Raw genomic sequence first — 17,427 nt, 5'->3', positions numbered from 1 at the left:
TGTCTATGAAGGGTCTCCCACCGTGGTCTCCCAGACTCTTCTGGCTGCGGATGGACCCCTCTTAGCAGGAAAAGAGGGAATAAGTGGTGGGCATCGTACCCAGCCCCTCCGGGCGTTGTCCGGAGTGGCCCTTGGAGTTTGAGGTTGTTAGTGAATTTCTCTTTCCCACTGGCGGACCGAGAAGTGGAGGCTAAGTCGTCACACGCGCAGCAAGTAGCAGGGCGGGGGAGGGTGCCCGTAGTGCCGTCTCTCCTGCAGTCTGTCCCGCCCACCTCCGTCCAGCCCCCAAGAAGAGCAGCACTGGGTTTTCACGGGCAGAGTCCTGACCCAGGGTCCCAGATGCGGTCCAACCTTTACCACATTTGGTCAAAGCCAGGGGATACTGGGGCATTTTCGGTCCACACCAAAACGGAATGGAGGGACTGGGGCTAATTCCAGAGACGAGGCCTGGCGACTCAGAGGGCGTCTGTCAGCATCTCCGTTGGCCCCCCACCTCCCGTAGGAGCCAGCTCCTGGGCATCCCGGGGGGATGTGTGGGGGCCCCGGAGCTGGAGGGACACTGTGTTCCAGCAGAAGCCAGGCTGGGCATGGGTCCCCCGTCCTCATGCACCGTGGTGGGAGATGGCACGAGTTTGGGGCCTGATCGTCCAGCGGGTTCCACTTCCTGAAGACGGGATGATGTCCCTGCCGAACCCACATTTCTGAGGGGCAGATGGGGACTGCCCAGACTCCTGCTGGCCTTTCTCGGCCCATCACCCGGCCTGACCGTGACCAAGACTTTCCTCTGTGTTGCAGGAAACTCAGCCAATTCGAGGCGACAGGCAGACCTCAGAGTTACTGCGGGTTTGGTTCCAGACCATCGCAGTGAAGCAAATACCATCACAATAAAGTGAGTCCCACGAAGTTCTTGGTTTCCCGGTGGGTGTAAAAGTGACGCCTGCACTGTACGGTCTGCCGTGCGCAGTAACGTCTGAAACATAATAGCATTACGTCTCCATCACTCCATCTTCAGGACGTTACGCGCATGCCTGAGTTAAAAGTATTGCTGAAGAACGCTAACGGTCATCTGACGGGGTTCCCACCAATCTCCCATCTGTCCAAACTGTGGTCTCTGGGCAGTGCGGTCAAACAAGGTCTGCCTGGGTGGGAGGGAGCTGACGAGCCCAGTGGGCCCGAGGCAGCCCCGAGGAGATGTTCTGTCTCCCCTTTCGGTGTCCTGTGCCGAGAGCAGCAGATGACGGCTTACGGTTGTGGCTTAGGAGCTAGTCCTGGGCCGGTGGGTGGGGGGGCTTTCTGCGCTTGGAGACAAGGGATGGTGCGGAGGTGCTTGGTGGGGGTGAGGAGTGGGCGCCAGGCGTCCTCAGCCCTCGTCTCCCGTCGGGACTAAGCAAAGGCCGCCTGCTCGTTCCCATGGGCCCGTCTTTTGGGGTTAACTGGGATAGGATGGGGATGTGAGGTTCCGGCATGCGAGGACAGGCGGGGGGCAGGGCGGGGGGCAGCTAGGGGCTCAGGGTGACCTCAGATTCGCGTGTAAGAGACAAGACTTGCTCGCGGAGGGGAGTTGCCACCCCTGTGGGTCGTCTCAGCGTGGAGACAGAAAACCTGGCTTGAATTCACTAGTCTGCCTTGATTGTTTCAACACCTCAGCCTTCCTGCAGGCATTTTTCCCCAGGGCAGGCTGAGACTGTGAGTGTTGGGGTGGGGGTCCCCTTTTACCCCCAAGAGCATGTGCTCCGACATGGTGTGCAGGAAGTGGTGAGTGGCGTTTGCTTTTTTCTTTCAGGTTGGAATTTGAGGCCTTGGTGTCCACCCTGCCTCCCCCGCCTCCCCAGGGCAGGTGAGGCAGTGAGGGTGTCCCCCGCTTCCCCGGGGAGACAGAGGAGGGTTGGGGGCCTGCCTCCCCTCTGGGGATGCCCCGGAGACAGAGAAGCGTTGGGGGCGGACTGCCGGGGAGGCAGGGAGCCAGCCCTTCAATCAGTCGCTTTCTCTTGCTCTGATCTGCCTGTTCTGTAGAGAAATGGTTGCTGGTTTTGAGCAGGGAAGGGGGAGGAAGCTCAGACTGGCCGAGGATTTTGTAGAGAAGGCACTTTTTCTGTACTTCCCGGAGGCGGGGGAAGGAAGTGCGTGAAACGGGGGAGGGAGGGGACGTGAGACGCAGGGCCGCTGTCTCCGGCATCTGCACAAAGTGGTCACCCCCTGGTTCCTAAGGGAGCCCCGAGCCGTGCGGGGAGGGCCACGTTTGACGTGCACAGGGGTCCGAGGCGGTGGACGGTGCACCCACCCTGTGGGCCTGGTTCAGGACCCGAGTGGCCGGGAACTCCGGAGCCAGCTAAGCCATTTCCGTGAAGCTGACTGCACTAGATGACCCTCCTTGAGGCCGGGGGACTCAGGGTCTGTTGCGGGTTCGGTGAGGTCGATTCATTGTGACCTCCAAGAAACGTGGGTGGGGGCTTGAAGGATGAGGCCCGGAGTGGGGTGGGGGGCCTGCAGTCCAGTGCCCTCCAGGAGGGGCCGTCCCTGCAGCTCGTCCATCCTCGTGGGTCCGGCACTAAACATGTGGCACCTGACCTTTGTCCCCAGCGATGCCCCTGGGCCACATGACCTGCCCACACACACTCCCTGTCTCTCCAGTCTCCCGGCCCCAGCATTCTGGGTCCCCTGGGGACTCGTTTCCCCTTGGGTCCTGTGTGCCGTCCCCGCCTCCCTCACTGTCTGGGGAACTGGCATCAGTGGGGTGGACTCACGGATCCTCAGTGTGGCCAGGAAGTCCCGCTGTGTGTCCTGCAGCCCTACTGCGTGCGGGGTGGAGCAGCTGGCTGGGCGGGTAAGGGGAGAGGAGGACGGTCTGGAGAGCCAGGATTTGCGCAAGGGCTGTGCTTGAGCCTGGGCGGTGCCCTGCCTTCCAACAAGGAGACGAGGCCAGGCAGGGGATTCCTGCAGGGGAGACCTGGCGACAGCGTCCTGGTGTAGAGGCTCCTTGCACTCAAGCAAGAGCCTTTTTAGTTACCAGAGGCACGGTGCTTTTGAAACTGCTTTAGGTGGCTATTGGAAGCCCCTGGCACTCCGAGTCACAGGGCCGTGGATGAGAACCACGGTGGGTCTTATGTGTGCTGGGATGGAGAGGTGAAGGAGTCATTGCCCGGAGTAGGGGGTGGCCCCACGGCAGATGCAGGGGCTGGGAGACGGCCCGCCCAGCTCAGAGCTCCCAGGGACCCCAGATTTGGGCCCCTGTGCCCTTCCCTCGGACCTGGAGATACCTGGTTAGGATCGGGGGTGGTTCCCTGTTTGCTGGGATTCCGTTTCCTTCTACCGGTTCCGCGGGTCCGATCCAGCTGACATCCCCCTCCATCTGGACGGAAGAGCAGAGGAGACGCTGCTCTGTGCCCTGTCTTGTGTTAGATGTTGAGGGCTCAGAAATGAATCCAAACCAGATGTGTGTTCTCTGAGCTCCTGCAGCCACGTGGGGGTGGGGGACGTGTGGGGAGAAACGGGACCGAGCGATGAAATGTTGGCAACCACGGAAGTGTGAATACTTTCTAGAAAAAGTGGATGATGAATGAATCTAGAAAACGCATGAAAGAATAAATGGAGGTAGAGAAAGATGAGTGAGGATCTGATTTGAGGCATGGGGAAAATGAGAATGAATCGGTGGCCACTGGGTGAGGAATCAAAAGGCAGAATAGTGTTTCTGGTTTTTTTTTTTTTTTTTTTTTTTTTTTTTGTGGTGGAGAGTCAAAGAGCAGCTTCGCAGTTCCACCCCAGAAACGGAAAGGTGGGTCTCCAGTGCCAGAGCTTGTGAGGTTAATGCCGGCCTTTGAATCGAGGTCTGGAATTCACACATGTGTTAACCATAAAGGCCCAGGGCGAGCCCACCCAGACGGCTCTCCAGAGCTAAGACAGTGGGGTTGCAGGTCTGGAGTCAGAGTTAGACCAACGCCGGTGGTTAGAGCTGCATTCAGGGCTGGTGAGCCGCTGGTCTGCGGCCACAGGGCTCCCAGGGCGTGCTCCCTGCGGGGTCTCCTCTCCAGCACCCCGCCCATGGGAGGAGGCGGCCTCAGCCGAGCATGTCCACGATGATCGAGGCAGCCTTTCCCAGGAGTGGACTGCCAGCTTCTCACGGAGGGACGCTACGAGCCAGCTCCCCGACCCCAGCCCACAGCAGTTGGGTCCTGTGGGCTCGGTCAGGCACTGGACACAGGCTGTTCTGTCTGTGGTCACACCCACTCTCTCATTTTCTGGGTGTTTGGTGTCCCCTTCATGCGACCCCCTGTCCCCACTTTCCCCGCCACCTTCATCTCCCCCAAAATGAGAGCCAGGTTCATAATTTCTAAAATCACAGACCCAGAGAGGAAGACTGGATGTGTGATTTGCTGGGAGCTGGATGGTGCTGGGGAGGGGAAGGGAGGGGGTGTGGTGGGTCCCGGCCCCCCAGCCGTGGGAAGGCCCCCTCCTCATTTGCTTTGAACTCTCTGGAGCCTTTGCCTGGTCCTGATCCCCCTCTGGCCAGGCTGCTCCTTATTTTTCCTAGTTGGAGAGGCAAATTGGAAAGAAAGCCTTCCTAAGTTGGAGCGTTCCCTTCTCTCCACGCCCTGCCCGCTGTTTGCTAGCAGGGCAGATGACCAGTGACACTGACCATCACAGACGCAGGTTTACTGGACAATATTCAAGATTTAAAGTTGCCACAGCCAAAGAGCCTGTGGGTTTTGGTTTTAAGCCCCTGGGTCTGCATTCTTGGAGAGGGCTGAAACCCTAGTCCAGCTGCACTCCAGCCAGAGGCTTGGGTAATCCAGTGGGAGGGCCCAGGGCGACAGGTTTGCCCCTCACCCCTGCCCGAGGAGGCGTTTCTGCGCCTCTTTTCCAGGGTTTGGCTGAGAAGCCTTCTGCCTTCTCTCTGGAGCTGCGGTCTGGGGCGGGGGAGGGCGGGCTAATTCGTGTCAGATGGAGGGGCGCCAGGGGACCGTGCGCTCACTCGCCTGGCTTTTGTTCCCAGCATCTGACTTCTGACGGCAGAGTGGCCTTGAAGGTGGCGGCCGCGTCCTGCCCGGCCTCCCGGGGTCGAACTTTTCCAGGGACTCCCAGACGCAGGGGCTCGGGAGGCATCCCTGCCTGGCACGACTGCCGGGGAGGGGTCAGCGCCTGCCCCGGCCCTCCTCGCCCGGCCGGGCTCTCCGGGCCCTCCGCGGGCGCCGGGCGGCCATGCGGCTGCGCGTCCGGACCCCGGGGCCGCCTGGAGGGTGCGCGCGCGGGGCGCGGGCGCGCGGTCCCCGGTGCCAGGTGAGTGGGCTCTGGGGAGGGGGCGCGGGACGCTGGGAGCAAGGATCGCGGCGCTGGGAAGGGGGATGCGGACGCGTGGGCCGCTGCGACCCGGACGGGGCCGCTGGGAGAGGGGCGCTTTCGGGCTGGTGAGCGCGTGTGCCTGCGTGTGCCCGCTTACCCCAGTCTGCGCGCGGGTGTGCGGGTGCCCGTGAGCCCTGGTCTGCGCGTGCACGTCCACGCACGCGCCCTTGTCTGTGCGCGTGCCCAAGTGTGCTCCTGCGTCCACGAGTGCGCGTGTGCCCGCGCGTGTGCGCGTTAGGTGCCCAGGAGAGGTCGATGGGGGCAGGGCTTTGCCGGGTGGAAGGCGGGCGCCCCGTGAGCCCACAGGGAGTGGGAGACAGTTCAGCCTCTATTTGCTAATTCAGCTCCCTCTCGAACACGCTTCCTTGGACTCCTTTCCTGGAGTGGAAGTAGGACATTGGATATTTTGCACACTTGTGTTTCTTGCAAAGGAAAAGGGCGCTTGGCTCCGCGCGGACGTGGGGGAAGCGCTGGCCTTGCCCGCCGAAGTGCAAGTTCACTGGGGCTGGTTACAGCCGGCAGTCCCGGGACCGCCCTCCATGGCGTTTGAATGAAGCCAGCAGATGGGGGAGGCAGCTCCCCACCCGGTCAGCAGTCCTTCCTCTGCGTCCAATAATTAGGCATTTAGTGCGTCCGTTTTCCCGGGAACTTACGTAAGGCTCTTAGGGTGGGTTGACAGAATGTCAGCTACTTCACATCACTTTTGTTCCGCTGCCTCGCGATTTTCAGCTTTACACTCGGGCACTGTTGCTGGGAAGCTTGTGGGGACGATGTGTGGTGTGGGGACAGTGTCCCTGGGCCCTGGGCCCTGGGGCTGCTGGTGGTAGGAAACAGCTCCCGGCGGGATCACTCCAGAGATTTGGGGTCCACGCTGCCCCTGCGGGAAGTTTTCAAGGCGTTGAACTTGAGTCACGTTGCTCCGTGGTTTTGCTCAGCGCCTGCCTCCCTAGAATGGAACCGAGCGTTTCCCGGGTCCCCAGACCCACGCCGGAATCCTCTTTGCTGAAAGGAAAACACAGCTCGGATTGTGCTGATGTAGGCTTTGTGCGGGTAACTGTTTGGTTACTGCAGCATCAGCCCAGAGAACCCAGCAGAGAGGTCTGCGAGGTTTCACATGAACGCAGAGCAGCGCAGAGCAGAGTTCCCCTTCTGCACTCCTGTGAAGCTTCCTTGTTCAATCTTGCAGGGACTTTTTTTCCCAAAAAAGTGAGCTTGCAATCACAGATTACTCTGCACCCCTCAGGGAGTCCTTGTGGAACCTGCAGCCTTGCTCTCTCCCTCTTCCAACCGTAGGCTCCCAACAATTAAATGCAATTTAGATGCCTGAACAGAGCCGGCTAAACGCTTCAGCATTTCGGCCTCCCCTCCCCCGTGCACTCGGGGCCCCGCCTCTTTGGGGGAAATGAAAGCTCGGCGTCAGGTGAAAACAAAGCCGTGCAGCCCCTCACGGCGATGTCCTGTTCAGATGGAGCGTGAGCAGACGCTATTACGCTATCTGAGATGGAGTCCTCGGGGATCCAGCCACCCATTCACACGGCTTCGGCCTCCGCTGAACACCTCTGTTGTTTCCTTCCTCGGGGCCTGGAGCTGCGGCCCAGCTGGCCAGAAAACCCCAGGAACACAGTGCCCCTTTCTCCCTGGTGGTCATAAAGGTATTTGTAAGGAATCAAAAGGTCACAGTATCCCCCGTTGGCCCACAGAATACGGCCGATTCATTCAGTCACAAATACTCATTGAGGGTCCGTGGTTCACTGTTGGCCAGGCACTGGGCACAGCCTCGGGGGACAAATGGATAAGAGCCTGGTGTCCCGCCTTCAGGGGGAGGGGAGAGGAGGTGCGTAAACAGAGCTGAGCCGAGATTCCAAGGGGGAAAAGTAGGTGCCAGCTGGGGGATGTCGGGAGAGGGGCGCTTGTGGGCTGCCGGAATGTGACGCTCACTCTCCTGCCCCAGCAGGAGGCTGGGAGGAGACCCGCTCTGAGCCTGCACCCCTGTCCGCGCTGCGTGGCCTTGGGGTTGCCCCTCAGCTGGGAACAGTGATGGTCACGGTTACCGCACAGAAGTTCCCAGCAGTGTCGTGAACGTCATGACAGCCGCGTTGTGCCTCTTTTGTGGGCATCGGGTACGAGAGCCCTACCATCCAACAGGAGAGAGGCTCTTGAAAAAAAGAGCAGACACAAACATGTAAACACACGCGGCGGCAGTGCCTTACACGTATGTGGCGCTCCGTGCGGTACAGGGGTGGCTCTCCGTGCAGCTGCACGCGGGAATCGCTGTGGGAGCTTCGAGAAGACGTGTATTCTGGCCCCGCCTCCAGATGGTCCCTTTGCATTGGTCTGGGGTGGGTGGTGGTCAGGCAGAGCCGTGCTGAAAACTGCCCGAGTGGCTCCACGGACTGCCTGCGCTCACAGCTCACCTGCCATTGCATCCGGCCATTTACAGTAGCTCTGTTAGCGGGCAGGAGGGGAGTGTCCCCTCTCCCTCCTGGGGCCACAGGGCCCCTTTGCAGAATGGTGCGAAGGCTTCTGCTCGGTGCAGGGTGCGCCCCCTCGTTTGGCGGGATTGGCAAGATGACACAGCACCCGGGGCTAGGAGAGGGCACTGCTGCAGGACGGCTGAGGAGCGGTCAGGAAGGACTTGGGGGAAGGTGGGAACTAGGAGTGGTCACACTAGGCAGCTGTAAGTTACCAGCCTTCTGGAGTAGCAGGTGACGTTTGGGGGTGGCCAGAGCATGCTGTCAAGGAGGAATGGCATTCCAGGGTGGGGGGTCCTGCCAAGTCTGGTCCCGTGCAGTGACATGTGGGGGTGGGGTTCTCCTCTGAGGAGGCCCTGCAACCCGGGGGATCACAAGCTGGACCCACAAGGGTGCTGATAGGGAACCAAGGCACCTGGAGACCGGGGGGGGGGGTTCCCAGTGTGCACAGCCCCTTCCTCTCTGTTTGTCCGGGCTGGTTCCCGATTTAGCTGTTGACCTGCTCCGCTGGGTTTATCGCCTCCTGAAAAGGAAGAAGGAGAGTGAACAGACGATGAGCTGAGAAGCTGAGCCTTTCTCCCTTTCCTTTTTCAGCCAGAAGAGTTGACAGCGGGTCCGCACAGCTTTAAGAACAAAGTCTTTAAAAAAGCCCGAGTCTGTGGGGTTTGCAGACAGATCATCGAAGGTCCAGGGGTGTCATGCCGAGGTGAGTCCAGGCCTCCCGTTCTCATGCTGGTTGCATCCAAGCCAAGCAAACAAACACAAACAGAAACCCCCCCAAATCGAAACCTCTTCTGGGAGTTTCCAAAAATGCAACCCTGGAAATCCCCCGCATCCTCGCTGGACCAGGACCGGCCGTACGACGCTGACATGTGCTCACGAGGAAGTTTTCCAGAAAGAGGAAAGCTGGTCGCTGGGGCCGCGGGGCCAGCAGTGGGCGGCTGGGGACTTGCCCCGACTGGTCCCTGTCCTGCCCACAGCTCGAGTTGTTCCATTTTACCTCTCGACCTCTTACTGGAGCTCACGAGGGAATGTTTCTGCTTTGTCGAGCGAGGGCTCTTGGGGTCACGGAGAGCGCCTGCCACTAAACGCGGCGTTAGCTTCGCTCTCTGGGGCCGAGGCCCCAGGTCGTCAGTGCTACGTGCTGTTCCTTGTGTTTCCACGTTAGTCAGTCCGTAGACTGGACGGGGAGCGCGTCTCTCATTTCCCTTGGACCCTGGAGTGGGGCTGGGGTCGCGGGTCTGGGTCACAGAGTGGAGGCGGGAGGGGAACCTTGCAGAAGGCCTGGGGGCTTCGTGTCACTGGCCACCAACTCCCGCCTCCCCGTCCCCGGGATTATCAGTCCTTTTCTGGATCCCATATCCTTTTCCATTCTAGGTTATGACAAGGCATTGAAATGTCAGTTCCTCACTGTTCTAAGTCACGTGCGGCAAAGTTGCTGCCTCGTGCTGTGGGGCGTCTGTCATGTGAGTTTTAAGGTTGGCCTTGTTCTTCTTAATTTCTGTTTTTGTTCCTTATTTAAGAATGCCTTCTCCTTTTGGGATTGTGTTCAATCCCTTGTCATAAACTATAATGAATAAGAATAAGAACAGGGACATATATGTGTATGTAGCACAACTGAACCATTGCACTAGGCAACATAAACTCACACCACATTGTAAAGCGACTGCACTTCAGTTAAAAAAAAGAAAAGAATGTCTTCCCTTCTGTCTGATCATAAAAATGTTTCACAAACCTTCATCCTAATGTTCATTTCTGCTTTTCCAATTCCGATCCAGCGTCATGGTTGATTCACGTGGCACTCCTGTTCCTTAGGTTATCTTTTGTGAGCGAGCTGGCTTTCCCAGCGCCGGGTTTTGTGTGGCCCACCCTTTCTCCACTGAGTGTGCCGCTGTCTCTTCTGGGCTGAGTTCTCCCCGGGGGAGGAACCAAGTTTGTTTTGTGCTCTACCTGGTTTCCAGTCTTTTCCCCTCGCCTCCTATGGGCACAGTCCCATGTTAGATTTTGAGAAGTCATGATTTTTCAATAGCATCTCGATATTTTACTTGTGGGTGTATAATTGTTTTCTCTGTGGCTTCAGTCACTTCTTTCCTCGCGGCAGGAGGGAGTTTCTGACGTCCCTTTGTTCCACCCCCCACCGTGCACACGGAGAAGAGGGCGTGCTGTTAATATGTTAGATACATTGTGTGCACGCGACGTGTGGCTTCATAGGCTGGGCGGGTCCTCCTTCCTGCTTCAGCAGGTGTCAGTCAGGGCTCCTCAGAGAAGCAGAACCAACAGGACGTAGATCGAGAAACTGACTGCGAGGAACCGGTCCAGTTCCGTCTGTATCCGGCAGGTTGGTGACCAGCACAGCCGGTGTGGACTTCCAGCCTGAGCCCCACCAGTCCAGAAGGGGGAGAAGACTGGTGTTCCCGCTTGAAGACGGTCAAGCAGGGAGAAAGAATTCTTTCACTCCACATTTTATTGTCTTCAGGCCCTTGGTGGATGGCGTGAAGCCACACCGGGGGACTTTCAGCTTCATTTCGCCCACGGTTTCAGACAGTGATGCCGTCCAGACGCACCCAGGGTAATGTTGGATACCTGGGCATCTTGTGGCTCCGTGAAGTTGACGCATAAAACTCACCGTCACAAACATGTTGCTTTGGTTGAAGTGTCTGAAGAAAGTCCAGCTCTAGACAGATAGGTGCCTGGGGAAGAAGGCGTCTTTTCTGACATTACCCCAAACTCCACGGTAGTCCCTTAAAGGTTAGTTTTCAGAGAAGACAAGCAAGCGGCCAGCAGGTCCATGAAAAGAGGCTTCACGTCGCTGATCGTCAGGGCGACGCAGAGCGCAGCCGCAGCGAGGTGTCACCTCACGCCTGTCACGGTGGCAGCCCTCAGGGAGACAGGCAGTGACAGCTGTTGGCGAGCACGTGGAGAAAAGGGAGCCCCCCCGCACTGCTGGTGGGTGGGAAGTCCATTCTGCTTTGCCTGCGTCCCGGAGACGGCGGGTCCGCTCTCAGGACCTCCGCCTGAGTGCCTGCGTGGTTTCTGCGACCCACGTGGCAAGTGAGCCTTGAGAGCCGTCGTGGCTGTGGCGCTCTCGTGGCCGAGCTGGCCGTCCTCCGTGGAGGTGACGCACCACTGCCACCTGCTTCTAGCCACCGGAGCCCTTTCTGGGTGACGCTGGGTTCTTGTGGTAGTTCTTTGCTGCCGTATAACCACGTGCCCTAGGGTGAGTGTCCTAGCTTGACGGAGCTTCTGAGGGTCAGGAACTTGGGGCCGCGTGGCTGGCGGTGTCATCTGAAGGCACGACTGAGGCTGGGGACCTGCTCCGGAGGTGGCTCCCTCGCATGGCAGGTGGGGTGGTGCTGGCTGTTGGCGGGCGGCCGCGGTCCCTCCACGTGGGGGGGACTCCATAGGCATCCGTCTGTGTGAACCATTTTGCAAACCTCTGATGCACAGACAGACAGTTCAGAAGGCAGATCTTGTACAGATCATAACCCTGACTCATCCCTGCCTGAGGTCTGGGAACCCCCAGCCACGGTCCAGGTCACTCTTCTCCCTCGTTCAGTCCCCACGTGGACTGTGACTTCTGGATCTCTGTCCCCAGCTCAGAGGCACGAGAGGGAAGGCTTGGAGGGGTAACAAGTTTGGGCCTCGAGGTGCCGACCAGGATGTGGGGCCGTCCCCTGACCTCCACGGCCTCATGCGTCCAGGACCCGACACATTCTGTGCGGTGGCACCATTGTGCTTCGTTGTTTCAAAGCAGGTCCCTGGAACAGATCCATTTTGGCATTGTGATGACCTTGGGTGGTGGTGGTGGTTGGGGGACGGGGGCCCAGGGCACCCCAGCCGGACAGGGCCAGAAAGCTCCCAGGTCACGGGCCCCGGCTGCCCCACCGGCTAGGTGTCCGCGTGGGAGCCTGCAGTGGGCTGCCTCACCCGCGCCAGCCCCTTGACCTGCTCCCACTGCCGGGGGCAGCCCTTCCCGTCCTGTCCGCACAGCCGCAGCCTCTGGAGGGTGGGCCTGTGAAATCTGCATTCGTTCCGGCTCGCAGTCTGCACTGTTGGGGCCTCCGGACTGACACACGCCTCCCCCGTCCGGCAGAAGGGTCCCCCGCAGGCAGGTGGATGGGGATTCATCCTGACAGTCAGTTCTCAGGTGATCCGGAAGCAGAAAGGGGCCGTGGGACCCAAATGTGCAGTTTCTCCCCGATGCCAAGGCGCCTGTCCTGATTCTTCGGGGACATGCCATCATGTGCAGGCCAACGCTGCTGCTTCCTCCTGCCCAGATTCACCGCCCTTCTCCTCCAGGGACCCGATTCGGCCGCCCGGAGCCCTGGAAAGGCCGGCGTGTCCGTAACCGCCCCCTGAGGTCCCCACCTGCCGTGGGCGACTGGACTCGTGGGCACCACGTCCGTCCGCCCCTCCCTCTGTTGGCCTCGGTACCCTAAGCAGAGAGCCTCCCTCGGGCAGGACTTTTCCAAGGACAGGGAGTTCGGAGACGCAGGAAGGGCCGGGAACCGCTCAGCACCCCGTCTGTCTCTTTCTCTTGCAGCCTGCAAGTACGCCTGCCACAGGACATGTGAAGCCAAGGTAAGCGCCGCCCGGCTCCCAAGGGGCTGCTGGGGCCGCCTGGCCGCGTTGGACGGCGTCGCGGGGGGCGCTTTGGGCCGCGGCCACGGGCACGGCTGCTCGAGGCTTTCTGATACGGGTGTATCGTTTTCAGCCCAAGAATACGCCCAGGCGCGCTGAAATCCGTGTTTTCGAATTATAGGAAAATAACTCCGAAGAATTTGGTTTCAGATAAGACTTCGGTCATTGTGTCCCGGCCGTGTGACAGCTTTTTCTCCACAACAAATGATCCCTTTTTTCTGCCGCTTTTTGGGGCAGGGCGGGGGTGGGGACGAGGTCGAGGGCATGCGCCCGGCCTGGGGATTTTCTGGCCTCTTTTTGAGGGTAGTTCAGAATTGGGCTGGGGTTTCGCGCCGTCACGGAGGTCTGGGGCCCTGGATCGGGCTGGGTGCCCTGCGTTTGTGTCTTCTCCGGAGGGGTTCAGTTGCTCGGTTGAGCTGGGACTTCAGTTAGTGGGAATGAAGGTTCCTGGAGGTGGAATGTGCCTGGGTCACGGTGTCTGCACCGGCCAGGGGCTCCACGTACGATGTTACCCATGGATCGCCCCTGCTGACTGGCCAGCCCCACCTTTGCGGACCCCTCAGGGGTCCTGCAGGCTGTGCCTTGGGTGGAGGTCCAGGGAGATGGGGTTTTGGGGAGTGTGGGGATTTTGTCACTCCTGAGAATTTCCAGCTGGTCCTGGGGCTCCAAGCGGAAGGGGCGTACGTGTGCTGCAGGCTGGCTTCACATGCGTGTGTTCTCCATGTGAGGACCAGGGTCCTGGCCCCTCCACACTCCCCGCCACGTGCACAGGCAGGAAGACGCACTCACGTGGGTCCACGAAGTGCACACCCCCCTCACATGCACACCCATCTAGACGCACCCACACACATGCACACCCATGCACACCCCCCACACATGCACCCACATACCAGCACGTGTGCACGCACACCCACAGACATGCACACACAGAGTTGGAGAAACCAGAGGTGGGTCCAGCCCTGCTTTTTTCCAATAAAACGGTTAAATGACTTTTCCTGTGAAACTTTCCATTTTGGAGCATTTGGGGCCCACGCGGGAGTCGGGGAGGTGAGCTGGGCTCCGTGGGACCCGTGGCCCAGCCCCCACGCTGGCCCCCCACCTCTCCCGAGGTGTCATGGGATGTGTGCTGTAGCCCGTCTGAGACCAGGCCCCGCTGCAGGCGTTTCCGGTCTCGCTCTGGAGAAGCTTCCCCTTTCTGTCCGAGGCCGGGCGCTGCCGCTCACACCCACCCCTGGCCTGACTGACTTCTGACCCGGCTCTCTTTGGGGTCTGCTTCACCCTCAAGTGCACTGTTCTCCGTCCCCGCTGCGTGCTTTACGCCTCACTGCTGGTGTCTGGGGGTGTGCCCTGGCGGGAGGGAGGACGTCCCCTTGGGGAGGATTCTGGTTTTCGGAGAGGGTTCCCCACCCCTTGTGAGGATTTAGCTGGGCTCCCAGCCCCCGGGGGTCTCTGTCCTGTGTAGCTTGTGGCTCCTCACCCGGGTGGGGAGGCTGAGGGGAGAGCCACCCCCAGGGGCACTGCAAGATGTGTCATTCTGCACGTGTGTGCATGCATGTGCGTGTGTGGACGTGTTTGTGCACGTGTGTGCATGCTCGGCCGTGCACGTGGATGTGTTTGTGCACGTGTGTGCGTGCACGTGTGTGTGTGCGCGTGCTCGGGCGTGCCTGTGCGGGCCCCCGCCTGTGACACTCTGGCCGGCCCGGCCGCAGCTGCACACGGCACCGGCTCCTAAAAGGCAGCCCAGGGCCGACGCCCCAGGGGATTGAATTCTTTGGTTCAAAGGAAACTCCAGGAGGCTCACCTATCCCTGATCCTGGCATCGCGAGCCCCGTAACTGGCAGCGTGCTTGGCTAGGTGAGCTTTTCTTCGTATTAGATCATGGTCGGGGGAAGCGTATCCGTGTCCATTTTTTCAATAACACGGCTTTGAATGGCAGGAGAGAGCGCCAAGCAGCGACAAAGGCCCTTCTGATTCCAGAACCGCAGCGCCGTTGCTGCTGGGCAGATGAGGGCCGTTAAATTCTCAGCCGCCCCCAGAGGACAGGCGGTCGGGGAGCCACTCAGTCTCCCAAAATCTGAGACGTGCTCTCCGACGGCTGGTCCCCGCTCACCGCAGGTGTGCGCCTGACTGTGTGCGCCGGGTTTCTCTGGGGACGCTTTGGTCAGGAACACGGGCTTCGGTCTAACATCTGGTCCATCCACTTACTGACTCGGGGGTGGAGTGGCTGCGGGTCCCTCTGCCCTCCTCCGCGGCCCTGGGGAGGACCTGAGGGGAGGGCTCGCTCCGCGGAGCATGGGAACCCGCCGGTGTTGGCATCATGCCGCCGCCGCCAGGGCCACTGTCAGAGGCTCCCAAGCGGGCCCGGATGGCCCCCGGGGAGACGTGGGAGAAAAGGGGTCGGGAAGTGGGGCCGGGAGCTTGGGTCAGGCCACTGTCTTCTGGGTGTTGGGCCTCATATGTGCCGAGGTGAGGCTGCGCGGTCCGGTCCAAGGGCACCGGGAGGCAGAGACTGCATCCCAGCAGGGCACTCGTCTGCTGGGGCGCGTCCACTTCCCCGAGCCTCAGTTTCTTCATGCATCAAATGGGTGAATGATCCTTCTGCAGTTCCCCTGAAGCAGCTTGCTGTTAGCTGTCAGTGGCAGTGACCGTAATCCCTGGAGCTTTAAGGACGAGGAGTCACTCGTGGGTGCCCGCCGGGAAGGCTGGAACTCTGGGGGTCTTGCTCGCTGGGGGGCCGTGTGCCTTCATGGCCACGTGCGCTCTCGGGGCATCGTGATTTGGCTTTTTCCTGGCCGCTGTTCGCTCCTGGCGAGAGGAAGAAGGAAGTGGGAGAAACCAAGCCGATTCAGGAAGGTGGACGATGGAGAGTGGACGGGAGGGCGGGGCTGCTGGTGGTGCCCCCGAGCTGTGACAGAGGAGGGTCCTTGCTGGGCCGCCCGTCGCCCAGGCCCGTCCCTGCCTGGCCCCTGCTCTGAGAGGCATCCTGGGTTCAGTCTCAGAGGCCACACAGACCCCCAGAGGTTCCTGCTACTGTCGGCCCCAGAGCTGGGAGCACATGCTGCTGGCTCAGAGGATGCCCCCGGGCCCCTCTGTCCATCTGGGCTGCACAGCACGCTGGCCAGGCCCCTTTCTGGACCTGCCGTGATGGGCGCCTGGTCGGAGACACAGCCCAGGACCGACCACGGGTGCTGCCTGCTTGGTTTCAGGATGGGAGGGGCGTCCCGTGCTCTGCCCGGCCCCCCTGGCTCCCGCGGGGGCCGCTCCCTCCTCTGTCCTCCCTGTGGCTTCACGTGGTGTCCCAGCTGGGGGCCGCCGCCCACTTCCGCTTCGCACAGAAGCAGAAGTCTCTGCCCTGAGGAGCGTGGCACCCTGCCGCAGCCTGCCACCCACTCTGCCTTTGCCGTGGCCCCAGGGACCCACGTCACGCTGATGGCTGATGCAGAAGCTGCAGTGACTTGGTCGGACAGGCCGTCTTCCAGATGGCATCTCTGTGCCAAGGGACGGACGAGGCCCAGAGCCGGTGACCTCCCCAGCACCAACCACCACGCCTCGCCTGGGTGTCCACAGGTACCCACTGGCTTCACGCACGGGTCTGTTTGGTTTTTAATTGAAGGATGGTGGATGACCAGTGTTGTGCTGGTTTCTGGTGTACAGTGTAGTGGTTCAGTCACGTGTATCTGTTCTTTTTCAGATCCTTTTCCATTATAGGCTATTGCGAGGTATTGAATACAGTTCCCCGTGCTGTACAGTAGGACCTTGTTGTTTTTCTCTTTTATATACAGTAGTGTGTGTCTGCTAATCCCAAGCTCCCAATTTATCCTTCCCCACCCTTTCTCCTTTGGTAACCACAAGTTTGTTTTCTGTGTCTGAGTCTGTTTCTGATTTATAAATAAGTTCATTTGTGTAATTTTTTTAGATCCTACATATGAGTGATCTCATGTGGTATTTTTCTTTCTTTCTGGCTTACTTCACTTAGAATGACAATCTCCAGGGCCATCCACGTTGCTGCAAATGGCATTATGTTGTCTTTTTTATGGCTGAGTAGTATTCCATTGTATAAATATACCACAGTTTCTTATCCAGTCATCTGTTGATGGACATTTAGGTTGTTTCCATGTCTTGGTTATTGTAAATGGTGCTGCAATGAACATTTAACTTACAACCTGTAAACATTAACTTATATGTCTGCTGGTTGACTTTTGTCTTCAGATGGCTCTTCTCCGTGTAAGAAGGCAAGTGGCTTCCCTCCTGGGGCCGCTGTGTTCCTGGCCTGGTCGGTCACTGGACGAGATCCCGCAGTGACATGACCGACCCACTGTCACATGACTTCCAGATGCCGGCGTTCAGGGGCGCTGGGTTTCTGAGTTCAGGTTTCTGCTGTTCCGGGTCGTTTTGGTGCTTTGCGTCCCTCACGCCATCAGCCACAGAGCTGATGTGAGTCTGTGTGTGTGCCTGGTGGAATGCCCCCAACCCTCCGGCTTGCGGCCTGTCTCCCTGGAACCCCCACCCTCAGGCTCGGGCCTGGGCTTCCCTGCGCTGCGTCTCCTTTCCCTGCCTGGAAGGATGCACCGAGGACCCAGGCCCCTGCCTGCCCCTCCCCGTGGCCCTGCTCACTTCACGTCTGTGATGTCTTTCCTGAGACCCCGTCCCCCCCCCCCCGGAGACACAGGCAGGAGAGCATGTCTCCCCGGCTCCCGGCAGCTCCTGGTCCCCTGGGCTGGGCCTGAGCTGCTGGGAACGTGAGTGTGGACGTCCGACGGCCTCGCTGCTGCAGCCCGAGACACCCCTGCACGAGGGAGCCGGGGCGCTGAGCCCCATCCTCCTGCCCAGCCCTCCTGTCCCTTGAGGCCCCAAGCCCACCAGCCAGCTCCAATCCGGGCGAAGCGCCCCCCTCTGCCCGCACTGAGCCTTCAGAGGCATCTGGTGCAGGAATGAACTGGTCTCGTGGTGGGAGAGGGGTCTGCCTTTACCTCCCGCA

The 17,427-nt window shown here is 59.9% G+C and overlaps 1 protein-coding gene across 8 annotated transcripts in view; it reads left to right on the top strand.

The window, feature by feature from the left end:
* The window catches only part of TNS3 (tensin 3), a 150,443-nt gene that overhangs the window by 20,001 nt on the left and 113,015 nt on the right, over window positions 1-17,427 (top strand). For 2 of the 8 annotated variants that reach the window (XM_074358605.1, XM_074358603.1), the window contains exons 1-3: window positions 4,914-5,274; window positions 8,403-8,514; window positions 12,352-12,389. In XM_074358605.1, the coding sequence (XP_074214706.1) occupies window positions 5,197-5,274; window positions 8,403-8,514; window positions 12,352-12,389 (228 nt within the window). In that variant the 5' untranslated portion in view covers window positions 4,914-5,196. Of the gene's footprint in view, window positions 1-795; window positions 890-4,905; window positions 5,275-8,402; window positions 8,515-12,351; window positions 12,390-15,861; window positions 16,017-17,427 lie in introns of those variants that run through there. The other 6 variants (XM_074358612.1, XM_074358611.1, XM_074358604.1 and 3 more) reach the window with 6 other exon arrangements.

The sequence above is a fragment of the Camelus bactrianus genome, chromosome 36, assembly GCF_048773025.1.
Source record: "Camelus bactrianus isolate YW-2024 breed Bactrian camel chromosome 36, ASM4877302v1, whole genome shotgun sequence".
In the NCBI taxonomy this organism is placed as follows: Eukaryota; Metazoa; Chordata; class Mammalia; order Artiodactyla; family Camelidae; genus Camelus; species Camelus bactrianus.
The sequence above is the reverse complement of the archived record's forward strand: the minus strand, read 5'-3'. Positions and strand labels throughout refer to the sequence as shown.